Here is an 18159-nt window from a genome sequence, read left to right on the forward strand (position 1 = left end):
TTATGATGAAAATAAACTACAATATAAAAAAACTACAAACTGATATACACAAAAAGGTTACATTTTTTCGTGAACATAAAACTTGCTCAAATATGATCCGTTATTCTTTGCCCCAATTATTCATTCTTTCACGAATCATTATTATTATTATGGGTGCTTGAGCCCTATCAATACAAGTTTCTGAAGGTTTAACGTGTCATCTGTCTAGTTTAATGCTAAAATTATTGTCATTGTTATTTTAATTACGATTTTCCCAATAATGTTTGTCACCATAAGTTATCAAGAATGAATTCAGTTTTTCATGGAAACTGCGTGCTTAGCCGAGCTAAGCAGCTCATCTTGATATTGCTCATCTTTTTATGACAACATTTAGTGTTGTTTGTTTAATGCATTTTGCCCGTGAATGCAGTGCACATCATTTAAAAAACTATTAAAAGATGAGTCTTGTTAAGTATCATGTGATATATAGCCTTGAGGAAAGTCATTACTGACGGATGCTGGTTCTTGTAGTCTAAAAACACGCGCAGGAAGCGCCAAACGCGGTTGTGAAAACTACCTCCCCCAGCATGCAACGCCATTTCACCCATTTCCTGTTAGCTTGGAAAAGATAGCGGGCGAGCAGACGGAAGAATTACTTATGTATTGGAGTAAACGAGCTGCATAGTATTCCACGAACGTGCCTTGCTGGAGTTTATAAGGTCCTAAATTAGGAGACGAACATGGTAAATATGTCGTGGATTAATGCAATGCATATTGTTGCCCATCACCGCGAGCATGCTAACCATTTGACAACATAACCATAGCTGCTTGGCTATATCGCTAAAGGCACAGACTACTATTCAAACAAGACAATTTAACCATTATCATAGAAGCAATATAATACGTCGTGAAAAGTAGTCAAATGGGTGTTAATGATGTAGTACTCGCTTACACTGGGCTATCGCTAACAGGAAGTGTACATTTGAATGAACTCTGTCTCCTAATGTCCACTGCGCGTCTCAGCAGTTTGATATCATTACAATGCGATGGCCTGATGTATTCCCCCCCCCCCCCCCCCCCCGTCTAATATCAATTTCTCTATTTTAGATCCGCTTCATACTGATCCAGAACCGAGCCGGCAAGACACGACTCGCTAAATGGTACATGCAATTTGACGATGACGAGAAGCAGAAGTTGATCGAGGAGGTGCACGCAGTGGTGACTGTCAGAGATGCCAAGCACACGAACTTTGTGGAGGTGAGTTAATTGCGAATTCGTATTGAAATCAAGAAGCAATTTGGAGTCCCAATCCATTGACTCATTGACAAAACTTTCAGAACAACACTTAGACATTTTCTTTCCTGTAGCTCTCATGTGGGAATTTTTTTCTGTTTATTATTGCGCACCACTTTCCTTTCTTTAGCAATTTTATTAAATTTTTTACTCAGTTGTGACACATAGTCTTGTTTTTAAAATACTTATCTTTACTTGGACACTATCTGTACCTTTATATTGAGCCACCAAGCTGTTACCAGCTAATTGGTTATCAACTTCCATCAATAGCAATCACAACCTTTGTCTACAACACATTGAGAAGTTTACCACTCTGCCTGCATGTCGAACCTGTTGGAAAGTTCAGTCATGTGGCTGTTTGGTGTCAAGCTGGTGGCCAAAGCTAGCTACTTCTCGACAAACATACTGTATGTAGGTCCACCCTTGCTGATCTGTAAACTCACCCACAAAATTTTCTTTATAAAAAAAAAAACTGGAAGAAAAAAAATAAATTTCAAACCTCCTGAACCAACACATCTAATCTATTAGCACCTGTTTTCCTTCATTGAACCAACCAGGCAAACTCCCAAATACGTGGGAAAAAATGTGTTATGTCAGATAGACAAGCCGGAATCAAGATGGAGGGAATTAGGTGCGCTGACTCCCATGTAATACGAGTTTGAATGATGAAATTAGTTATTTCTGAACACAGCCATATCCACAGTTGATAAGAGGGTGTGCTGAATTGTGCAACCACACAATCTTAGTTGTTTATTTTTATATCCCGTTGAATAGATGTCTCTTTCCCCCAAATGAGTTGTACAGGTTATAGGTCACATTAATGATGGAAAAAAGCTTTGCAATAGTTTATCTTGGTCTCTTTTCATATCACAAAAACCTGGCATTTGAGCAGGCATGTTTAGATAAAAAAATAATCTGTATTATATATGCTAATACGTGTTGTTTCCACAGTTCCGAAACTTCAAAATCATCTACCGACGCTATGCGGGACTCTACTTCTGCATTTGTGTTGACGTGACTGATAATAACCTGGCATATCTCGAGGGAATCCACAACTTTGTAGAGGTAACAAACACAAGACACTCAGCATGATGTTATATACAGTAGAGCTACTCAGTAAGTCAACTATGATGATTTAGTTCTTATGGTCTGATTGTGTTCCGGAATGTCTGTTAATGATTATCATTACCATTCTCTTGGCTGCTGCACCTCATCACATTCTTGTGGGAAGTACATTGTTGGTAGATGTATTAGATATGCTATTTTTTGTGCAGTATGCAAGTTTTGTGGATTACAGGCCCCCGTCATTAATTTTATTAATAAAGCCATACATACATACAGACACTGTCTTTACTGACAATCACGAGTCTCTAACTCCAAATCAGATGTCTCTTGCAGTACTGAGACTGTCCTATGAGAGGCAGCATGGTGTCAGATGGCATCCAGACTGCTGGAAAATACTAAGAACCAAACATCGGTACAGGTTGAACATTTACAATTGCTGACCGTCTGAGCAGATCAGTGAGGGAATATCACTCTGAACACAACCCACACCACAGGATAATCTTTCAGAGACATCCCATAATCCATTTTTTGCTGATTTTGATCAGACGGGCATGAAAATGGCAAAATTTGAACCAAAGTGGCTCCATGTACTGTATACGGTTTGTTTGTTTTTAAACCACAAAAACATTGCATGGTAGACCGGTTATATGAGATAAAGGAAAGAGTGTGGATATTTTAAGAGGCAGCAATTCATTGACCACACCCATGTTTCGCTGACAGAGACTCCCCACGCTTTGCTTTCCAGTCACAGGCACATGAAACAATGAAATATCAAGAATTATTATAAAACACATCTGTGACTGTCCGTCACTGTCAGTTATGACGCACATCTGTAATGGTGTGTCGTTGCATTTGCTCTCTTAAGAGCTCACTGAAGTGAATCAATGTTAACTATCGACTAAGATCAAACTCGACGCTGATCATGTATAATAGCCAGTACATTTAAACCAAACGGCTTATGTTGCCATTAATTAAAACGCCACAAGGTGTAAGTCAAACATAAATTAATCCTGTGTCTTTAGTCAAGCAGCTTCCTCTCAAGCTCTCGATCACTCAGATCATTCATGATATAAAAGTCATCATGATCCTCATAAGTTATCTTGTGCTTTTTTCTTCTTCTTTTTTTTTTTTTTAACATACTGTTGTCTTTGATCCGAGTGATAAACATCTGATGAACTGTTTGATGGCGACTGCGTTAAACGTTCTAGACAGTGTTTGGAGTCATGAGGTGTACAACCTTCGGGTTCCGTGCGACTTTGAACATTTGGTCATTTCTGAAGCTACGCATAGATGAAGCCTATTCCGTAATGCACAGGCACCAATCGCTTTATTTTCTCCCAAGTTCTTGCAGTCATTTCACTGTGAACTCACAAGACTTGAATTCTGTCCTCTCCCTCAAGGTGCTCAACGAGTACTTTCACAACGTGTGTGAACTGGACCTCGTCTTCAACTTCTACAAGGTAAAGCGCCTTGACAGAACGGTTAACAAAAGACAATGAGCATGTTTCCTTCTTCTGTGTAATTAACACCTACGGTGGTTGTTCCTCGGAAGGTCAAGGCGAGTGCTTAGCAACAAACAACTCCCCGACTGCTGTTGCCGCTCTTGCTAATTACTTCACGTCTTAAACTTAGTTTACGCCCACGTATTAATTTAACACTTGCTGTGTCTCCCCACCCTCTAACTTGAATAATAACCAAGTCCAGAAGTGTTTGGACAATTGTTTTTTTCTGTCATCCCTCACCACAATAAATGTGCAATTAAACAGTACAATTTTGACAATAGGCTCTTTGCACAAATCCACTACTTCTTGAACTCAGTACCACTCCTTCATTTCCTGTCTTGTGTGTCTGGCCATTGTTGTCATGGTTACTGAGGTCAGGCACACCTGGATTAATCAGTTTGTCCAATCATGAAAGACAGGAAATGAAGCAGCAGTACTGAGTTCAGGAAGTAGTCGATTTGTACAAAGAGCCCGTTGGTGTGATAGTTGTCACATTCAATTTTATTTTCGTGGGTCTTGACACCTTTACTTTGGTCTTGAGTGGAAAATCATGCTCCATTGGGTTGTGATCAGGTGACGGCTACAGTCAATCTGGTGTTGTCCACAGGCTTCGGACAGTCATTGAGGATTTTCATTCAGATCCATTTATGTCTGTTCAAATCCTTTTGAGACTCCTGCAAATTGACTTATTTACATAAAGTGGCTGTAATTTTATAGTTTTGTGAAACCATTCAACGTAAAGCGGAACGCTTACATTTGAAGCTCAAGTTTTATTTCAACTTAATTGTGCTGTCACACAGAGAAGGCTAAAAGGCTGTTGCTGTCCAAATACTTGATGCCTCACTCTGTGTTAGGTCATTTGGTGTTTATTTTTAAAATATGACGACTTTGCAAGTTGTCATTTGGTGAGGCAACATTCCAGGATGCTCAAGTCAGTCTTTATAAGAGTAGGGTAGGAGATAATGTCACGTCTACTTTCAGTCTGTGGTTTGTGGTACTCATTGACTATTTTTGTCCTTCACCTCCCCTTGCGGCTGCTCTTACTGTATGTCGGAACGCCGTCTGTCCTTCTAACCGAGCCGTGTCTCCCTCCAGGTGTACACGGTGGTTGACGAAATGTTCCTTGCCGGCGAGATCAGGGAGACCAGTCAGACCAAGGTCCTCAAGCAGCTCCTCATGCTCCAGTCGCTCGAATAGAAAGCAAACGTGTTCCTTGCTTCCCTCCTCTAGATAAAGGGGAGTTCCTAGACCTTGAAATTCGTTGATATTTTTGGCTGTGTCGCAGTGCTCGTAACCCCCAATATGAAATTTGAATTGGAGAAATGAGTTGTCTCTTCCAGTCACTTGACAACAGTGTTCACATCCAGCTCCCCTAATTAACCTTCATCTCAGAGCACTACTGTCATGAACAAGCACCATCATAATCAGTGCATGCAGCACTTAAAAGTCATTTTTAAAAGCTGCCACTGTCATATCGTACTCATCATGGGCATTTTACATGTGGCTCGCCATTAAGTTTAATTAGAGGCCCTTCAAAGGGGCTCGGACGAGTGTACGCCGGGCGATTGTGTGATGACAACCTGTCGTGTCACAAGATGGCCGCCTCATTGTAATGGCATTTCAGATAATGTAGTCTTCTACTCTACATGACGTGGTGCTTGTTTGTCACATTTTATGAAAGCAGTACTGTGATGTGTGTGTAGTATGGTTTGTGCATATGTATACTTGTATCTTAAAATAATTGTTGGCTATAAAATTAAGCATTCATTCCAGAGCACACTACATGTGTGCTTCATTTAGTCATTAATGTCAGTTACTTCACAACCATTTCTCATAGCCTAACATTGACCATAATCAAAGATGGTTTCTGATGTTTTTGTATTTCATTTTGATTTGTTAAATATGTACTGCTTCCCTTTAGATTCCATCAGTGTTTTTTTTTTTTTTTTTTTTTTTTACAATTTGCAGTGTTGTCTCCCAGCTCAAATACACGCCCCATTATATGTAAATAAAAAGATGTATGAGAACAGTTGTAATCTAATTGTCTATTTTTAATTTCATGTCATGTACATTTACTACAAGTGCAAATAATCCTAAAGCAGTCCACAGCTTCTCTCGCTCCCTGGGCGGTACTCCTTTTTTTTTTTTTTATCCCAACAAAAGTCACACCTGAAGCAAAATCACTCAGAACTTGTAGTGCAAATTAGCAAGAACGTTACCTTGTGTTGTAATTGTGGTGCAAAAGCACCTGGTACATCCTTGCGTAGCCAGCAACCTGTGGTCCCCGGAACAATGATGTAAAAAAACGCACAATCCTTGATATGCGGCTCTGGGGGGAAAATAAGAGATCACTGCAAAATGTTTCTCTGAATTTGCCATTAATGGTATATATTTGAGTAAAATAACTTTTCTTTATATATATATATATATATATATATATATATATATATATATATATATATATATATATATATATATATATATATATATATATATATATATATATATATATATGAAAATTTCACTGGAATAAAGTAAGAGAATAAGAGAAATAGAAGTTAACACGGAGAGAATTTTACAATGAAATTGTTATCATCAAGGATAAAAATAGTAATATAAACCGCTATGTATGTACTTGCGTGAAGAGGCAAACAATGAAACATTTTGCCATGTCAACACTATCTTCTCTGTGTGTGTTTTTTTATGTATATAATTTATTTGATATCAACTGATGGCAGGGCTGTAGCACTGATGTATATCCTGTGGCTCAAATAAAATGTGGCAACACTGCACAAATCCACAGCGCTGCCCCTCGGATTAATAAAGTAATGACGTAATAGGGTGTGAACCCCAGTGATTTAACACCACCTAGTGGCAGACTATCCGTATCACAATTTCCTCCTGCAATTGAATCATGAGGTCACCCAGACAGCCTGGCCAAGATCAATAAATCAGTCGATAGATCCACTCCAGCTACATAAAACCACTCAGGCTGTAACTGAACCGAGCCAGGGGCATAAATCAAGAATGGGGCACCGTGGCGGCCATTTACTGTTCATCATGCGAGCCCAGTGATATTATAACCTCGCTCCATTGCTTCTTAAAGACAAACTGCTCCATAGTGGAAGGTGAAGTGAAACCATTGTTAGATTTCAGGGCGTGCCAAAGCACCCATTGAGATTTATTTGTGTGATTTTAAGAAGGAAGCCTGTTACGAGGTCAGAGACATCAAATGACAAGGTGCCCAATTTTCGCTGGAAAAAGACAAGCAGATTTACTGGGGATTGCATAATCAATACAATCAATAAGCAACACTCACCCTTCTAAAGACAACTCTTATTTACAAAACATACATGTACAGTGCTATTTAAGATTATGTGGCATTTGTTACCAAGAAACAACTGAGTGCAGGATCAATGCAGACTGGATGACATCAGAAAATACCGGCTGCATGTTTTATACAAACAAAAAAGGCGCTGCATCTTGTCAAATTCGACGTCACACTCAAGTTGTTCCGTAGTAAGAAATGATGACATCTACAGTTTAAATATTTATTGCAGCTTCAAGTCAAATGAAAATGTACAATTCCATAGTTACAGCGTATAAACAAGACATTTGGAAAGTAAAAGTGCACTTGCAGAAGAAAAGGAGTGTTGAAGCCACATTGAAAAGGAACAATAGTGCAAACAAGTCAAAATGGTGGCAAGGAAAAGTTGAATTTTATGAAGGCAGCGCTGAATTGCCATCCATCCATTTTATAATGTGGCCAATTCCAGCTGACTTTGAGTGTGTGTTGGGGTACACCCTGGACCCAACCGCCAGCCAATCACAGGGCACGTATAAACAAATCACAACTCACCGCTCCCCTGAATTCTCACTTTTTTTCCCCCTCACTCATAACATTTTGACTTAAGTCTCAACTATTGATTTTCTCGTCAGTGTGACCCAAATACTCCTCCATACAGAAGTAGACACACTATTAGAGAAAGAATGACAACAATTTCTTAATATATTGTACATTTATAGATGTGTATATAGATATATATTAACTCCCATTTGTATGAGTGCCCGTATCTTTGCTTCAAGTGTGCTGGCCCGTTCACTTGAGATGATTTCGTGTGTATGTGTGAGAACACAAACACATGCGAGGAGATGACATTATAAACGAGTTTGTTGGTTTTGGGTCACTCTGACCTTGGGTGGCCATTTGTGTTGTTGTTTTCTCACCCTCGCGGCCACAGCAGCCCCACGAAGCTCGCTGGCTGGCTGTGGTGTAGAGAAGCCAGAAAATTCCCCGTTGCGCTCTCGATAACATGTGGGTGAACTCCGAGCTGATTTTGTGCTTGGCGAGAGAAAAGTGAAAACCCCACGTACGGGCGTCTTGAGTGAGCTGTGGGAAATGTGGCTTCCTCTGAAGACTGCATGCGCATGAGGAGTGTGACTTGGGAGGTCTGTTAGTACAACTTCAACTTGGGCCAACTACGGCATGTGGTAGCGTTACCTTTGTGCTTTTTGGCCCCTTATAGGTTCAAAATTACATCAATCTACTCAAATATTGATTGAAAAAAGGCCAATGCTCCCTTGTAATAAAAGTGCAATTTGACGGCAAAACTTGAGCTTTTAATTGTGGATAAGCTTTGCGACGACGTCGTAAATCTCGCCTATTTAAATTTCCCAAAACAAAAAGCCTACAAATGGTCAAGTGCAGAAAAGAGAGCACACCCAGCAACGCGTCAATCAATGAGAATAATTTATAAACCTAACATGTGCAAATTTCGGCTGCGTGTGTAACTAAAAAACAGAATAACAAGCACACGAATAATAATAATAATAATAATATTTAAAAAAAAAAAGGAATAGGACAGCCCATACAAACAACCCTTGACTTGTCCATATCTGGTAAGGACTGAAGACCATCCTAGCATGTCCTCACGCTTAAATACGCCTTGCCAGAGGCCAAGGCCCAGGAGTTGCAGTGGTCTCCGTGAGCACTCATCCAGGTGCTCCGAGGTGTGTGTGAGACACCCCAAAACACCTGGAGCTGACACACACAAGAAAAAAAGACTTAAAACACATCCACTGGTTCCAGCAAAAGGGTTTGATGAGGAGTCACTGACCTGTACGGGACATTCTACGGACTGGATGAGGAGGTGGGGAGGAGTGCCGAACCCTAGCAACCACACTGTTGCTTGGTCTGTGCCGTGCTGCCTCGCGGCTGTCGCAGCTGCCTCAGCGAAGCGTCTCCGTACTGGATGCCCGAGCCCATCCTCTCTGGATCCAACTCGCCTGCGGAAGGTGGAGGGAAACAATTATTGAATTAATTCAAGGACCATCAGCGCGCCTCTCGCATATGGCATTTAAAAGAAATGAGGAAGTTGATGCACCGTCTTACACAGGTCTGCGAAAAATACCATAACTCAACTCTTTGACTGCCAGACGTTTTCAGAAAAGGGATGCCGTGGGTGCCAGTCGATTTAAGCATTTTGACTGATCTTTCAAGGTCCACAGAAAATTATGTGTTTGGACTATGGAAACACACATACTATTGGACTCTCATCTTTCATCAGAAAAAAAAAGTTTGTTTCTACCTTATTCCGTTTTTCAGTAATCAACAATAGAAAATGGTTAGTTTCACCTCTGTTTTGAAACAAACGTCTTTTAACGTCTTTGGCACTCCTCCATAGAATTTTACTAAACGTTATTTAACGTTTTTGGCAGTCAAAGAGTTAATCTAGCCCGCCTCTGCATGGATTGACACCGCACCTCATGCCATATTTGAAAACAAGGCCTTGAGTTTCTTTGTAAGTGAGCATACTTAAAGTGCTTCCCCCACTGATTGATTACCCGAGTCGATCTTGTTGAGGATGGTGCGAGCGCACTTGAGGAAGCCGTCTTCCACGTTCTCTCCAGTCAGAGCGCTGGTCTCCAAGAACATCAGCTCTGTGAAAAACAGAGAAGGAAGCGCGATGAAGGAAGTACAACAACAAGAAGCAAAACGAGATTTTAAGTTACCGTTCTCCTGAGCGAAGCGCGACGCCTCCAGGAAGGTGACCTCGCGCTCGGCTTCCAGGTCTTTCTTGTTGCCACACAGGATGATGACAATGTTGGGACTCGCGAGTGTGCGCGCGTCTGTCAGCCAGTTGGTCAGGGCGTTGTATGTCTCTCGGCTGGAGGACATGGCACAGGGACGCATGGACAAAAGATATAACTGCTTGCACCATGCTTCGCCGTTGGTATGATATACAGTATGTATATATTTTTTTTTGGGGGGTGATGAGAAGTTTTTGCACCAAACATACCTTTTGGAATCAGAACCAAAAAGTTCAAACCTTAGTTTCATTGGACAATTATACATCTTTCCAACATGTGTTTGGGAGATTTTATTATACTCAGATTTTTTTTAAAAAATAATAATAATAATAATCACAAAACCTGGCAACAGAAAAGACTACGTAGACTTTTTATACCCACTTAGCCAATAAACAATCATTCATTTTACATTCATTTTACATTGCAGGCAATTTTACACATTATCAGGAATCCATTTTGTTAACCTGTGGAGTGGAGAACATGGCTCACATGGTGTAATAGACTAATTATCCTGATTTGTTTCGCATGCGTATGTACATGACATTCTATTTATTTCACCTATAAGAAGAAAACAATGCACACTTTAAGATTGTAGGTGGAGCTAAAGAGCTTCAAATGTGAGGCATGAATGAAACTTGAGTATCATTTTTTTTTTAAATTAAAAAATAATCTTATGCTAATATTTGGAAAAAGTATAAATATGGTTCATCCCAAGGGACCAAAATTGACTGAAATATTATAAAATAAAATAAGTAAGTATTACGCTCACATCAACATATGACAACATACACATCAACACCATAAATTTACCAAAATAAACAAATAAAAAAAATAATTTCTTGAGATTTTGTGTCTGTTTGATAATCATTTAAAAAAAAAAAAAAGCTTTAAAACAGCAATTTACTCTGACAATCCAATAAGATAAACAAAAATATTTTACCTGGTAATATCATAGACAAGAAGTGCTCCAGCTGCTCCGCGATAGTAGCTGCGCGTCACAGAACTGTGAAGACATACAGCAACTTTTCAATTCATTCTCAAACCTTCAACATACAAAATGTGTTTCAAAATTGAAACTGTGAGAATTTTACCGGAAGCGTTCCTGGCCGGCAGTGTCCCATATCTGCAGTTTGACCGTCTTCCCAGCAACATTGACCACTCTGGAACCAAACTCTACACCGATGGTGTGGTTGGAGTCCTGCTTGACTGCTCAGTCACAAAGGTATTCATTTAACACAATGATTATCATGTGGTTGTTTGTCATATGTGACACACGCATTCCTATATTTTGAACGTAAGCGAATTAATTAAAAAAAAAAAAACTCACATTTGTTCTCAATGAACTGATGGAGGAGGCAGGATTTCCCCGTCCCGGCGCTGCCAATCACTAAGAATTTAAAGAGAAAGTCTGAAAGCAGAGGAGACGAGAGATCAATGCTAAGCAAATGTCAGAGGACAACCCGAACCGGCTGCACTTGGCACTTGGAGCCTCAGAGACAATCCTTTTAATCTCATCAAGCTCCTACTCTCGGAGCTCTTGGCAGGCCCCAATTTAACCTCCTAATCAGTAAACACATACAACATGGTTTGTGTTCGCCCGCTGCATTGGAAAGCCAAGCAGCAGAACTTAGCACATGTTTGGCATCAGAGCTGTTCAACATGGCTTTGGGCGCCAAAGACGTGACCAGCTGTTTGTACAGATGTTGTTGTTGCCGAGGAGGCCAAGCCGGGTGGCTCTGATGACACCAAGCTGCGAGCATGCATTATGATGACATTTGAGACACTTGTGTGCTGTGACGCCCAAACACACAAAAAAAAACAACACACCTCTACAGCACAAAAACCTCCAAGTTGAACTGTTTTCATACAAAATGCCGACATGTCATGTAGGGCTGCAAAGATGAATTGAATAACTTGACTAACAGCCAGCCACTTCCACACTCATTCATTCGCAGACAGCCTGACACCCATGTCACTCACCAGGCCAGGCCACGCTGTTTAAAGCAACCCTTACTCAGTCAGATACATATAGTGCTTGTTCTAATTAAGGAGGCGGGGATCTGGAGCTTACCCCAACTGACTTTGAGTGAGAGGCGGGGTTAGGCCTTGAGCACAAACGATTTACGCACACCAAGACAAATTTGATGTAATTTTTTTCCTTTCCAAATTCGGAACTCAGGTTTATGACCATGTTGAACCTGCGCTGTTGTTTTGTTTAGGTTAAATTAGCATTACAGAGTGGAGGAGTGAAGGCGCCTATGTGCTGTCCCAGTTTTTTTCTTCTTCCGCCAAGACAACACAGCTGACAGAATCAAAACGCTTAGTTTCTAAAAGCTTGCCTCAGCTTTTTAGCATCTTCCCAGATGTACCGCAGTCCCTTGTACGACAATCAGGCTGTCAGTGTGAAAGCAACACGCCAACGCTGCCATTTTAACAGCAGCCCAGCAGGATGTTGTGGTTGTTGCATCACAAGATTGAAAGAAGATTTTACGGCAATGCGAAATAGTAGAGAAGTTGACTATAAGGAATGCAAGAGAAAACACACTAAAGAAAATTAATACACTATGCTTGCTCATAATAAAATCTGCATAAATGAAAATTAAAATATAAATTACATTAAAAACAAGTAATTATTTGGGAAGAAATAAAGCAAAAATAAATAAAAATATAAATATATATATATATATATATATTAGCTACACCTTTAGCAAGTTCGGCAACTGCACCTCCACTGAAATGGATAATAAAAGAGACAAGTCAGGGATCAATAAATGGCTATTAGATCAGACCATTAGCACATAAATACTGCACGCTGGGATACAGTTTCATACAAGAGACCAACACATGGATACCAGTGAAAAATATGTGCAAGTTTCGGCTTAATTTTTGTATGACAACTAAACTACAGTAATACCTCCATTTACGAGCGACCTGACTTACAAATAAAATAGTTTTAGTAACTCTGCTAGCTTAATACTAACACACAAAGAAAAATACCATAGTTGGACTAACAAAACTAGCATTGATGTTGCTGTAATTAATCAGAAACCTTTAAACAACTTAACATGTACAGTTGTAAGCAACACATGCAGTCAGAGCTTAGAAGAATATTCACATGTATGTACGATGTAAAATGCCTGTCGTACGATATAACCCTCAATCATTTGTATTGTTAGATTTATTGTAGGATTTTATATTAGGGTTTAAAACTAGGGCTAGGGTTTCAAATTAGGGTTTCAAACTAGGGCTAGGGTTTCAAATGAGGGTTTTTAAGTAGTGCTAAGGTTCAAAATTAGGGTTTTAAACTAGGGCTAGGGTTTGGATTTAGGGTTTTAAATTAGTGCTAGGGTTTCAAATTAGGGTTTCAAACTAGGGCTAGGGTTTCAAATTAGGGTTTCAAACTAGGGCTAGGATTTCAAATTAGAGTTTCAAACTAGGGCTAGGGTTTCAAATTAGTGTTTTGAAGTAGTGCTAGGGTTCAAAATTAGGGTTTCAAACTAGGGCTACAGCTTCACAATAGGGTTTAAAACTAGGGCTACAAATTAGGGTTTAAAGCTAGGGCTAGGGCGTCAAATTAGGGTTTTGAAGTAGTGCTAGGGCGTCAAATTAGGGTTTTGAAGTAGTGCTAGGGTTCAAAATTAGGGTTTCAAACTAGGGCTAGGGTTTCATATTAGGGTTTAAAACTAGGGCTAGGGTTTCATATTAGGGTTTAAAACTAGGGCTAGGGTTTCAAATTAGGGTTTAAAACTAGGGCTAGGGTTTCAAATTAGGGTTTAAAACTGGGGCTAGGGTTTCAAATTAGGGTTTCAAACTAGGGCTAGGGTTTCAAATTAGGGTTTCAAACTAGGGCTAGGGTTTCAAATTAGGGTTTTAAAGTAGTGCTAGGGTTCAAAATTAGAGTTTCAAACTAGGGCTAGGGTTTCAAATTAGGGTTTCAAACTAGGGCTAGGGTTTCAAATTAGGGTTTTGAAGTAGTGCTAAGGTTTCAAATTAGGGTTTTGAAGTAGTGCTAAGGTTTCAAATTAGGGTTTTGAAGTAGTGCTAAGGTTCAAAAGTAGGGTTTTAAACTAGGGCTACGGTTTGAATTTAGGGTTTTAAACTAGTGCTAGGGATTCAAATTAGGGTTTCAAACTAGGGCTAGGGTTTCAAATTAGGGTTTCAAACTAGGGCTAGGGTTTCAAATTAGGGTTTCAAACTAGGGCTAGGGTTTCAAATTAGGGTTTTGAAGTAGTGCTAGGGTTCAAAATTAGGGTTTCAAACTAGGGCTAGGGTTTCATATTAGGGTTTAAAACTAGGGCTACGGTTTCAAATTAGGGTTTCAAACTAGGGCTAGGGTTTCAAACTAGGGCTAGGGTTTCAAATTAAGGTTTCAAACTTGGGCCAGGGTTTCAAATTAGGTTTTTGAAGTAGTGCTAGGGTTCAAATTAGGGTTTCAAACTAGGGCTAGGGTTTCAAATTAGGGTTTCAAACTAGGGCTGGGGTTTCAAATTAGGGTTTTGAAGTAGTGCTAGGGTTCAAAATTAGGGTTTCAAACTAGGGCTAGGGTTTCAAATTAGGGTTTCAAACTAGGGCTAGGGTTTCATATTAGGGGTTAAAACTAGGGCTAGGGTTTCAAACTAGGGCTAGGGTTTCAAACTAGGGCTAGGGTTTTGAAGTAGTGCTAGGGTTCAAAATTAGGGTTTCAAACTAGGGCTAGGGTTTCAAATTAGGGTTTCAAACTAGGGCTAGTGTTTCAAATTAGGGTTTCAAACTAGGGCTAGGGTTTCAAATTAGGGTTTAAAACTAGGGCTAGGGTTTCAAATTAGGGTTTAAAACTAGGGCTAGGGTTTCGAATTAGGGTTTCAAATTAGGGGTTTGAAGTAGTGCTAGGGTTCAAAATTGGGGTTCAAAATTAGGGTTTCAAACTTGGGCTAGGGTTTCAAATTAGGGTTTCAAACTAGGGCTAGGGTTTCAAATTAGGGTTTCAAACTAGGGCTAGGGTTTCAAATTAGGGTTTCAAACTAGGGCTAGGGTTTCATATTAGGGTTTCAAACTAGGGCTAGGGTTTCAAATTAGGGTTTTGAAGTAGTGCTAGGGTTCAAAATTAGGGTTTAAAACTAGGGCTAGGGTTTCAAACTAGGGCTAGAGTTTCAAATTACGGTTTCAAACTAGGGCTAGGGTTTCAAATTAGGGTTTTGAAGTAGTGCTAAGGTTCAAAAGTAGGGTTTTAAACTAGGGCTACGGTTTGAATTTAGGGTTTAAAACTAGGGCTACGGTTTCAAATTAGGGTTTCAAACTAGGGCTCGGGTTTCAAATTATGGTTTTGAAGTAGGGCTAGGGTTTCAAATAAGGGTTTAAAACTAGGGCTAAGGTTTTATATTAGGGTTTAAAAACTAGGGCTAGGGTTTCAATTTAGGTTTTAAAACTAGGGCTAGGGTTTCATATTAGGGTTTCAAACTAGGGGTATTGTTTTAATTAGGGTTTTGAAGTAGTGCTAAGGTTCAAAATTAGGGGTTTAAACTTGGGCTAGGGTTTGAATTTAGGGTTTTAAACTAGTGCTAGGGTTTCAAACTAGGGCTAGGGTTTCAAATTAGGATTTAAAACTAGGGCTAAGATTTCATATTAGGGTTTCAAACTAGGGCTAGGGTTTCATATTAGGGTTTAAAACTAGGGCTAGGGTTTCAAATTAGGGTTTCAAACTGGGGTAGGGTTCAAAATTAGGGTTAAAAACTAGGGTACGATGCAAAATGCCTGTCATACGATATGACCCTCAATCATTTGTATTGTTAGCTTTATTGTATTCCTTGAAAAGTGATTATATTACCACATATTTTGAATGGTTGTATATTTGGCCACTGTGTATAGCTGGTATATTTTATTTAATCTTTTAGTCATTTAACCTTGGTCTACGCAATAAAACTTACAAAAATAACAGAACACTACAATTAATTGAATGTAATTTTAAGCAGAAACATATCAGGATAAATATCGTTATGAGGACATACAAAATGTGTTCAAGCACAGCCATACCTTGAAATGCAAAACATCCAATCTGAAAAATCCACTTTTTGAGAAATATGCACAATACATTATAGTTGATTTCTTGTCGAATGATATTCATTTTATGGAGCTCAGTGTCTTGTCCACTCATCATTCCTGTACGGCCATGTCACCGCACCTGAAGTTTGACCAACTTTCACCTGCCAAATGTAGTGGCGACAGTAGACGGAAGCGGGGTGTGTATCGTAGTACGCAGTGGAAGGATAGGAACACCAACACACAGGCAAAAGGCGTCTTAAAATAAAAAGTCAGTGCCGTTCTGACATGATTAATTTACTGTGAGAGAGCAAGCTAACATATTAGCTAGCTAGTTAGCCGCGTAGCTACGCGCCTGTCACATCACAGCTGAGCTGTATAACGTCAACATTCGCGGCTTTCGCAGACAATTAAAATCCCCCCACAAACGAACATACCGTACGTCTCGGACATGTTGGCCCCCTCGCCGTATTAGAGGAGTCACTTGGACCGTTTTCACGGTTGCCTCGTTAGACAGTCGTCTTTTCACCCTTTTAATGCTGTCTGATACCGTCTGAGCTGCTTTGGCTTTCGCTTCGTCCACAGCCAACTGAGCCAAACCAGACCTGGGAGCTACGTCATGACGTCATGCGTCGCCCAACATGTTGACTTCATGATCTGTTGGAAATTAAAAGACTCCACTGTACCTTCATTGATAGATATTTGAAGTAACCAAATGAGAAAAAGATCATCCCTTAGCTTTTGCCTGCTTCTCTCCATGGACTAAATAACCAAAGTGTCAAACTATGGCTGAGGTGAAACACTTAATAGCTTTAGATTCTTATAGCACTAAACGGATTCACCTTAAAGCCAAAAATGGGAAAAAAAATTAAATAAAAAGTTAATATAAATATTTCAAAATATAGATACGAGTACCTTGACTTACTAGATACGAGTACCCAATAGACCTTTTTTTTTTGTAGATGCAAGCAAAATTTTACATAGGCGTGCATTTTAGAACCTTACCGCTAGATGGCGGCAGCACACTGCACAACATCCAGCATTGGCTCCTTGCAGTGGAAGGACAAAATCAATTGGTGGCAGTAATGCATCATTTAAAGCTAGTTTGCCAACTGTTAATAGACCCCACAGAAAAAGAATAAGGAAGGACAAATTAGATCACAGTGCATTACAATTTATAGATTGATTCTACTAAATAAAATCAATTATCCAATCGAGGCATAGTTCATTTAATCAATGGGATTGATTGAGTGACCTAAATGTATCAACAATATGGCTGCATGTGCCACAAAGAGCCACAAGATGGCAGGCAAAGATAACGCGATAAGTGAACTTTGTTCCCATTGTCGCTGCAAATTAAATCAACACAATCTGATTTGATTTTATGGAACTTCACGAATTAATAGGACGTTACTATTTATGTTAAATTGGATCTTCCTTGTATAGTTTGCACACTTGCTTCACCAATGATAAAATAATTGCTGAGGGAAAAAATCCTACTTTTGGGTAAATATAATTGCAGTTAACTCCTTCCCCTTATCTGCACCTTTGATGCATGTTATCCCTTCTTCTTTGCACATCCAGTAAGAAGGAGACACTTGCACAAAACCCAGAGGCGAGAGGTAAACGCCAGGCCGCCCAAAGGCAACAGGTGATAAATTAAAGGAACCTTCCACTCTGCTAATGTCCCTCCTAGTTCCTCCCATCTTTTGTTGCACTTTGGCAGGCTCCTTCATCGTTAAAAGCTCTTTTCACTGAGATTAAAGCTAGGGAGGAAACACGGATCTGTGTGGGGCAAGGATGTTTTCCTAAGGTGGGCTATACAAGAAAGGGTGAGCTCAAAGGTGTGCAGCTGGCTGTAAAAAAAAAAAAAAAAGAAACAGAAGAAGAAGAAAAAAGTCAGTGCTTCTGTTAGTTCATCACTCATTGTCTCCCCTCTCTCTTTCTTGTCCTCTTGGGCCAATGTTGGTTTCATCATCATGATGGATGTCTGAGCTGCAGGCCAAACACGTGCTTCTGTGAGCATGTGTGTCGGAGTCGACCTTGGACGTTTCAACTCGACCAGTTCAGATGGACGGATTCATGTGTACTTGTAGATGTAGGCACGTGAGAAGGGCAATTGCCATACATGTAAGGAGGAGGGAATTCAAACTAAAGATCAGCAACAAACATGTTCACAGTGAATACAGAGAGGGAAACCCCTTTCGTGTGATGC

The 18159-nt window shown here is 39.8% G+C and overlaps 2 protein-coding genes across 4 annotated transcripts; one reads left to right on the top strand and one right to left on the bottom strand.

Moving 5' to 3' along the window:
• Window positions 1–553: 553 nt before the first annotated feature.
• Window positions 554–5866, top strand: ap2s1 (adaptor related protein complex 2 subunit sigma 1). The gene is made up of 5 exons (XM_077565938.1): window positions 554–722; window positions 1087–1236; window positions 2224–2337; window positions 3738–3797; window positions 4935–5866. Exons 1-5 carry the CDS (start codon window positions 720–722, stop codon window positions 5034–5036), a joined length of 429 nt encoding a protein of 142 aa, XP_077422064.1. The 5' UTR covers window positions 554–719; the 3' UTR covers window positions 5037–5866.
• Window positions 5867–5875: 9 nt separating this feature from the next.
• rab4b (RAB4B, member RAS oncogene family) lies at window positions 5876–16560 on the bottom strand. 3 transcript variants are annotated; one of them, XM_077565936.1, is made up of 8 exons: window positions 15939–16188; window positions 11257–11337; window positions 11021–11135; window positions 10870–10932; window positions 9852–10006; window positions 9684–9779; window positions 8957–9125; window positions 5876–6168 (listed from the first exon to the last, which is right to left on the bottom strand). In XM_077565936.1, the coding sequence occupies exons 1-7, from the start codon at window positions 16060–16062 to the stop codon at window positions 9010–9012; spliced, it is 750 nt and encodes a 249-aa protein (XP_077422062.1). In that variant the 5' UTR covers window positions 16063–16188; the 3' UTR covers window positions 5876–6168; window positions 8957–9009. The 3 variants fall into 3 exon arrangements, with proteins under 3 accessions (XP_077422062.1, XP_077422063.1, XP_077422061.1); XM_077565937.1 differs by lacking the exons at window positions 5876–6168; window positions 15939–16188 and adding exons at window positions 7083–8880; window positions 16382–16560; XM_077565935.1 differs by lacking the exon at window positions 5876–6168 and adding an exon at window positions 7083–8880 and having other exon boundaries at window positions 15939–16184.
• Between the last annotated feature and the right edge of the window lie 1599 nt (window positions 16561–18159).

The sequence above is a fragment of the Vanacampus margaritifer genome, chromosome 5 (assembly GCF_051991255.1).
Source record: "Vanacampus margaritifer isolate UIUO_Vmar chromosome 5, RoL_Vmar_1.0, whole genome shotgun sequence".
NCBI lineage: Eukaryota > Metazoa > Chordata > Actinopteri > Syngnathiformes > Syngnathidae > Vanacampus > Vanacampus margaritifer.